The 7,445-nt window shown below is 39.4% G+C and overlaps 1 protein-coding gene across 2 annotated transcripts in view; it reads left to right on the top strand.

Annotated features, from left to right (window-relative positions):
- The window catches only part of LOC111866738 (palmitoyl-protein thioesterase 1), an 18,608-nt gene that overhangs the window by 8,937 nt on the left and 2,226 nt on the right, over window positions 1-7,445 (top strand). For both annotated transcript variants that reach the window (XM_023855951.2, XM_023855950.2), the window contains one exon: window positions 5,717-5,993. In XM_023855951.2, the coding sequence (XP_023711719.1) occupies window positions 5,717-5,993 (277 nt within the window). The remainder of the gene's footprint in view (window positions 1-5,716; window positions 5,994-7,445) is intronic.

The raw sequence follows: 7,445 nt of genomic DNA on the forward strand, positions 1-7,445 counted from the left end.
CAGTAAATGCTGCAGTATCTTCACCTTTGGGATGAAGTGTTTGCTGGATGTGGTAATTTTTGGATATTAGAATGTTATACCTAGTCCGTATTTTAGTGCACCTAGCACTCTCATAGACAGACAGACATAATAACCATTAAGTTTGTTAATTGATATCCTGACCTGTTTTCCTTGCTGCCCTTTCTATTCCCTTCTCATCACAACTTATGTAATATAGTTTATATCTATATAAATATATCTAGCACCAAGTAATACAGAAGAGTGGCTGGGTAGTGTTATATTTATAATTGCATATGTAGGAATGTTGATGCTCGGAGAGACAGTCAAGTACAACTCTAAGAAATGTTTATTGCTGTTAGAATGAATAGGTATTACAGACGAGCAGGAAAGGAGAATGTGCCTAATGAATACTGGTGAATACTCCCTTTCTAGTGGGTTAGCATGAGCTAGTGATGGCAGTGATATTGTTGTCCCCAAAAAGAGCTGTTTGTCAGAAGCTGTTCACGAATGCTGGATGTCAGGCAAAGCTCTCGTGGCTGCGGGCTAGCCAATGCTATATGAACTTTACTATACATTTCGTTTAAACACATTTTAATGGCGTAACTAGTTTCATGGGTACCCCAAATTCTATCAGAATATTGTTAAATACTTCCCTTGTAACTGAATCATAGTCTATGAATAGCTGATGTACTTTCTCATTGTACTCCTATTTTTTCTCCAGTACCTGACGAATGCAAAAGATTTGATCTGTAGTTGATCTCTTACATCGAAACCCACACTGATGATCCCCAATAATTTCATCTCTATATAGACTTAACCTTGAGAGAAGTATTTGGGATAAAATTTTGTATGAAATTAAGAAGTTGATAGCAGTGATATCCCCCGATAATTACTACAGTCAGTTCTATCACACTTCTTGTGAACTGGTACAATAATAGATTCCTTCCACTTATCAGGCAATTTTTCCTTATTCCAAATAGAATCAATTAGCTTATGGATCTTAGAACATAGTATTTTACCTCCTGCTTGAATAAGTTCTCCCAGAATTTGATCGCTACCTGGTGATTTGTACCTTTTCAATTTTGCAATAGCAATTTCAGCCTCAAAAGAGGTACGATCAGGTACTAATGGATCAGCTGTATGGATTTCTGTCTGCCTAACAGCACTGACCCTATGTACATTCAATATTTGAGAGAAGTAGTTCTTCCAACTATTCAAAATGTTGTGGGTATCTGCAAGCAGATCACCATTCTGATCCTTCACTAAGTTACTTCTAGGTTGGTAACCCCTCTTGAAGTCCTCTATAGAGGTCTCTATTGTTCTTGTTCTTACTGTTCGTTGCAAGCTTGTCAATTTTGTCTTTCAGATATTCCCTCTTTTTATTCCTGAAGTGCCTGCTGGTTTCACATCTTATATTGTTCAGATTATCCCCAATTATTTCAGTTGGTTCCTGTAACCCCTGCAATTTGGTTTTTTTCCTTTTGTCTAATAATTTTGAGCATCCTTATGCTTATGCTTCTTCAGTTCATAATAACCTAGACTCTCTTTGGCAGAAATTTTGATATTCTCTATAATATTTTCCCAACCTTTATTAACATCCCCCTCAGTGCCTAAGTTTTCAAAAGCTGTGAACATATTTATGATTTCAACACAATACTGTTCCTTACCCTCTACCTCATTTAATTTCTTGAGATTGAACCTCTCCGTGTGAACTCTGTTGTTTGCTTTCTCACTGCCAGTATTTCCCTAACCTTTGCCACCACCAGGTAGTGATCAGTATCACAATCTGCTGCCCTGAATGAACGGACATCAGGTATACTTGAGTGCCGTCTCCTGTCTATCAAAATATGGTCAGTTTGGTTGTGTATCTTCTCATCAGGAGATGTCCAAGTATATTTATGAATGTTACGCTGTGGGAGGGATAGCTTTACTTTATTTACTTTACTTACAATGTGGGAACATTGTACTTTAGACTATAAGATTTCTTAATGTGACAAAGTTTACTGCTCTAACTCCATTATCATTACTAATTTCATGCAAACTCTCATTCCCAGTCATTGGTTTGTAAAAGTCTTCCCTTCCTACTTTGTCACTGAGGTCTCCTAACAAAATTTTCATATGGTACTTTGGGAATTTATCGAATACATATTCTAGTTCTTCATAAAACCTGTCCTTTATATCATAAATTTTATGTTCTGTTTAGGCATGAACATTCAGACTGATGATATCACATCAGTGACCTCTTAGTATTATTTATGACATCCTGTCACTAGTGAACTCTACCCTCTTAACTGCTGATATGATTCTCTTATGTACAAAAACCCTATACCTGATTGATGATTTTCATTCCCCTTTCCAGAGGAAAATGTATATTCACCTACTGATTCAGTGCCACCTCTGCCCCGCCTGACGTCCTGTACTCTCACTAAATCTAACTTATGTTTTGAGATGTCATCTGCCACTGCCCTGAGCAAACCTGCCATATATTAGATTTTCTATTGACCTAGTCCTTCCAGCCGCACTATGGCCCTGGGGTTGACTCCACCTCTAACAGAAATGAGTACCAGGAATATTCATGGGTGTAAAGGACGGCCAGTTCATAAGGCTGACAGCCTCACCACCGTCCCTTTATCTTGAGAATATAGGAGCCTCAGCGTCTCATAACCCTATGGGCCTCTGCGGTCTGTGGTACTCCATGGCCTGTTACAGGGATAGCATTACCTTTTACCCAATGAAGGTACTGGGTTGGTAGTACATATACCAGTCGTGGGAGATTAAAAATGAACAACATTCTAGTAGGAAGACCTGAAGAGGAAGTCCCCTTTGGAGGTAAACACATAAATGGGGTGATGATATAATTGATTTTCAAGGGCATGGATTGGATTAATTACATTCAGAATAGAGTCAAGTAAAAAACATATATGAAACACCAGTTTCACAGAAATGTATCTTCGTATCCAACGTTGCTTTCCAAAACTGTCATATGGAGGTAGCACTGCAAAACTGCATTAGCAGGGGGAAAAACATACGCATGTGAAGAGTATGTTACATGAAAAATTCAACAAAAAATTGCATAGTATTTGGAGATTGGCGCTTGTAACAATGGGCAGATAATCTCTTTCCATTTTGTGTGTCTGATTGCTGTATTATCAGTTGATATAGGAACTGAGCAATGGGCTGGGTGACCAGGGGATTGGATTTTGGTTCCCAGCAGGGTCCACATGCTCTGGGGCCCACTCAACCTCATATCCATTGTGTACTGGGGCTCTTACCCAATAGTTAAGGTGACTGGAGCTTGAAGCTGACCACTCAAATGCATCTAGTGCTGAGATTAAGTATATCATGAACTGTGCCTCCACTCACCCGTATGTCTTCATGACATGGTGCTGAATTCAGTGCAGGGATGGCTTAGCTGTAACCAGCATGATTCTTCTGCAGGGGTATTTGCATGGGAATTTAAATTGATATTTATATGTTTGCTTATAACCCGAGAAAGAGAATTTCTGTCTGCCTCAGTGTTACAATATGTCAGTCCACATTTGCAAGGTCTCAGTTTTTTGCTGTAATACATTGTGTTTGATATGTATTGATATTTTGAATGGGTACCACTATTGTTCAAGGTAGTCCATTGTGTAATGTTATGATGAGGTTGCCATATTTCATTTCTTACATTTTGTGTAAAGGGTCTGTGTTGTCAGTATTCTTATACCTAGCCATTCTGAACAGAATGTGGTCAGATCCACTAACTAGGAAGGATTGTGTGGTATGTATGGGCTATAACAGGCTCTTAATTTCAGTGTGTCACCCCCCCGCCAGCACTCCAGTTGCAACCATTTAACTGCTTCTTGCCATACTTCTCTCTCACCACCTAGTGGCCAGGTCTAAAACCACAGCCTGTAATTTATGTAACAATGCTGTTTGTGACTTAGGAGGCTACATCATAACATGGAATGATTGGATGAGAGTGAATAATGAATTAGAAAAGATGTGGAAGGAACAAGTCATGGCCTAAAATAAGGTACTGTACTAGAATTCGCCCAGAGGGGCTGAGGAAAACCATGAAGAACCTCACTCAGAATGACCCCTAGCAAAAATTGAAGTTGAGCATCTTTCACATGCACATCAGAAGCATTATTGCTTGAGCCAACTTGCGAGTGCATGTGAAAGAAGTAGTTAAATGAGTTACTGATCAGTCATTAGTCAGGAAAGCAGAAAACCCACTTTCCAGCCATTTTGATAGGAGTTACAACACACTTTAAGAATATGTGAATAGTCTATTAGGTTGTATAACTTTTGAGCCATTGAGTGCTGTGTTCATCCACTTGTAATGGGAGAGACCTCAAGCTAAATGGGTCCTTTGTGTCAACATGTCATGGTGTTTTCTCATGTGTGGGGGAGACAGACAGCCTTTAGATATTGAGAGTAGCTGCAAACAAGTTGTCACACATGGCTGAATGGTTGTGGCCATCTGCTTGGAGTTGGTTAGAGGGTCTCACAAACTCGTCACTGTATTACTAAACGGTACAGGGGTCCTTTAGCCCAGGCAGGCTCTTAGGAACAGCCTAAGGGATTGAAAATGGACATATTATTTGGAACTTGGACTCTCTGGTGTTCCCATAGAGTAGATCTGAAAGGAATGGGGTCAGAGAGTGTAGACTGAATTCATTTGGCAGTGGTGGGTTCCAGTGGATGTGGTAATAATCCTTCAGGCACCATAAAAGGTGAGGGATACATCACCTAAATTTGATGCAGAATTTCAAAATAACTAAACAAGCAAATTACTAATTTTTGGCTTTCACGGTGGTTTATTGTTGATGTTGATGCTCTTTTGTATTTGCTCTGTTTGGATGTGAGGAGTGTTGCCAGGTTTCAAAAGTACATGCTGCCTCTGTCTTCAGGGTAGATGTGTGTAGAGTGAGTCTGTGTATAGGTTTTGGTCCAACCCATGGTGGATGGGCATAGTTTTTTGCCCAGTCATCAGCCAATATCAAAAGTGAACAGGGAATGTTACCAAAATGTTTTGATATTATTGTTATTTTATTATTATTATTGGAGGGGGTGGGTTTCCCCATGCACCACGACTAATAGTCTGTTGTATGTCCCCCTTTAATACTCTACCAGTCTCCATACCCTGCCAGTACTGGTGCTTGCTATCAGCCCCGTTCAGCCAGCGAGGCTGGCTGCAGTACCCGATGCTTACCCATCTACCGGAGGCATTGGAAACTACTTGGGCGGGAAACTTTTTGCCTAATAATTTTGCTCAGAGGTATCCTAGAGACATGAGGATCTTTTACATGCCGTAAATCTACAACACGGGACCCATGGCTTAAAGTCCCTCCTGGAGGACTTGTTCCCTGAATTTTTCTGCCCTTAAAAATTCCACGACCTCCGCCAGCTTTGAACCCACGTACCTTGAGTCATGAGGTGGGAACATTACCCCTAGACTACGGAGGCCGCTAAATGTTTTGATAACTTTCACTATCTGCTTTTCATATTGGTTCATACCAGCCCCCATCCTTGGGTCTATTAGATCAAAATCTGATATGCATAAATACACATTCACCCTACTTACTTTTTCAACTGAAGAGGGAGGAAGCTTGTTCCTCTGAAATTCCAGCAGCATGAACAAGCGTGTGTCATGAAAGAAGTCAGACACATGGTTATAATTCTAATGTAGAGAAATAGTGACATTTTCTGTTTCTTTGCCTTTTTCCAGCTGGGTTCAGAATGGTCTCGTTCAGGCTGAATACTGGCACGATCCTCTGAATGAAGAGGAATACCGGAGTCACAGCATATTTCTTGCAGATATAAATAATGAAATAGCAAAAAACAAAACTTACATCAAAAATCTCTTAAAACTGAAGAATTTTGTGTTGGTGAAATTCAATAATGATACTATTGTTGAACCAATAGAAACAGAATGGTTTGGTTTCTACAAACCAGGGCAAAGTTCTGAGGTGATAACACTTCAGGAAAGTGAGCTTTATGTTAAGGTGAGTTTGCTTCATGGGTTTTTTTTTCTATTCCACAAGTAGTCTGGAAAAAATGCAGAGTTAATCGAGTAATCGAGTATATGCTTATGTGTTATGACCCGAATGTAGAACTGAACTATAACATAAGCACAGTTAATAACTTTCAAAAAGTTGCAAATTTCAAACATTTTTGGGAATGACTATTGTGAGAAGTCGGTATCGCTATCATGAATAATTAAGAGCAGGTTAAACTTATAAATGCATGCTGCCATTTGGTTCAGAATCTCTCTGTCTTCCTATCTGCTGTCTAAAATCATAAATTCAGTAGAACGCTGATTATCCGAATTGCCAGTTAACTGAATCAGCGCAACCGAGGCATTCGTCTACTAGGCAGATATCACTCTTAACTTTTTTCACATAAAGTGTTTGAGAATGTTAACTTATAATTACATTTATTAATTTTTCAAGTGTAACCTGTTTTAAAAGTTTTTTTAGTTTATAGTATTATAATAGCGCAGTACATTATAATAATGTTTATTGTGAATAAGAATTTAATTCAGTTTTCTGAACCAACCTTGTCACTAATTAATTTGGATAATTGGCGTCCTGCCTTCTACAGCTCTACAGCCCTTTGAACCTGGCCACACTCTTCATTTTCTTGATCCTATACACTGTCGGTAGGACTCCTTGGATGGGGGATCAGTTTGTTGCAAAGCCACAACGTGCACACATAACAACACAAACATGGAATAAAGGCACACAGGCATCCATGCCTCTAGTGGGATTCGAACCCACAACCCCAGTGTTTGAGCGGCCGAAAATGGTTCATGCCTCAGAACGCACAGCCACTATGATTGGCATTGGCATTGGCATTCTAATGTTTTAAAATATATAAAACTGTGATTTTATCTTTGGATTTGTTTTGTGTAAGTTCATATTCTTTTGCATAAACTTACAAACTTAAATTGAGAGTGTTCGAGAACAGGGTGCTGAAGGAAATATCTGTACCCAAGAGAAGGTTGACATGGCTGAGTGAAAATAGTGGGGCACATCAAGGAAACTGCATGCAGCTTACTAGGCATTCATAACAGCGTCTGCCTTGGCCACGGATATGATATTGATGCTCCTTGTGACACATGTAAAACCACAGATATGCAGAAATGTGGGTACTGAAAGCACATAACAGACTTGCCTGTACTGTTCCATTCTTAGATGTAAATATTTTCCTGAACACTTATTTTTATTGCTAGTGGGGTGGGACTAAGTCCTTTGTACTGTGGCCACTTCTGGCCTATTGTGCCATTCCCAAACACTTCATTTTCACTGTTTGTAATTTATGTTCTTCCCTTAACACATTGCGGACCGGTGGTTTAAACATTTAAATCACCCTGGGGACCAGCGTTTTTAAACCTACTACCCTAACTTGGGCACTGTTCACTTTAAAAATTAATATAGAATCTCCTAAGTAGTTTT

Source organism: Cryptotermes secundus, unplaced genomic scaffold (genome assembly GCF_002891405.2).
Source record: "Cryptotermes secundus unplaced genomic scaffold, Csec_1.0 scaffold213, whole genome shotgun sequence".
Lineage (NCBI taxonomy): Eukaryota > Metazoa > Arthropoda > Insecta > Blattodea > Kalotermitidae > Cryptotermes > Cryptotermes secundus.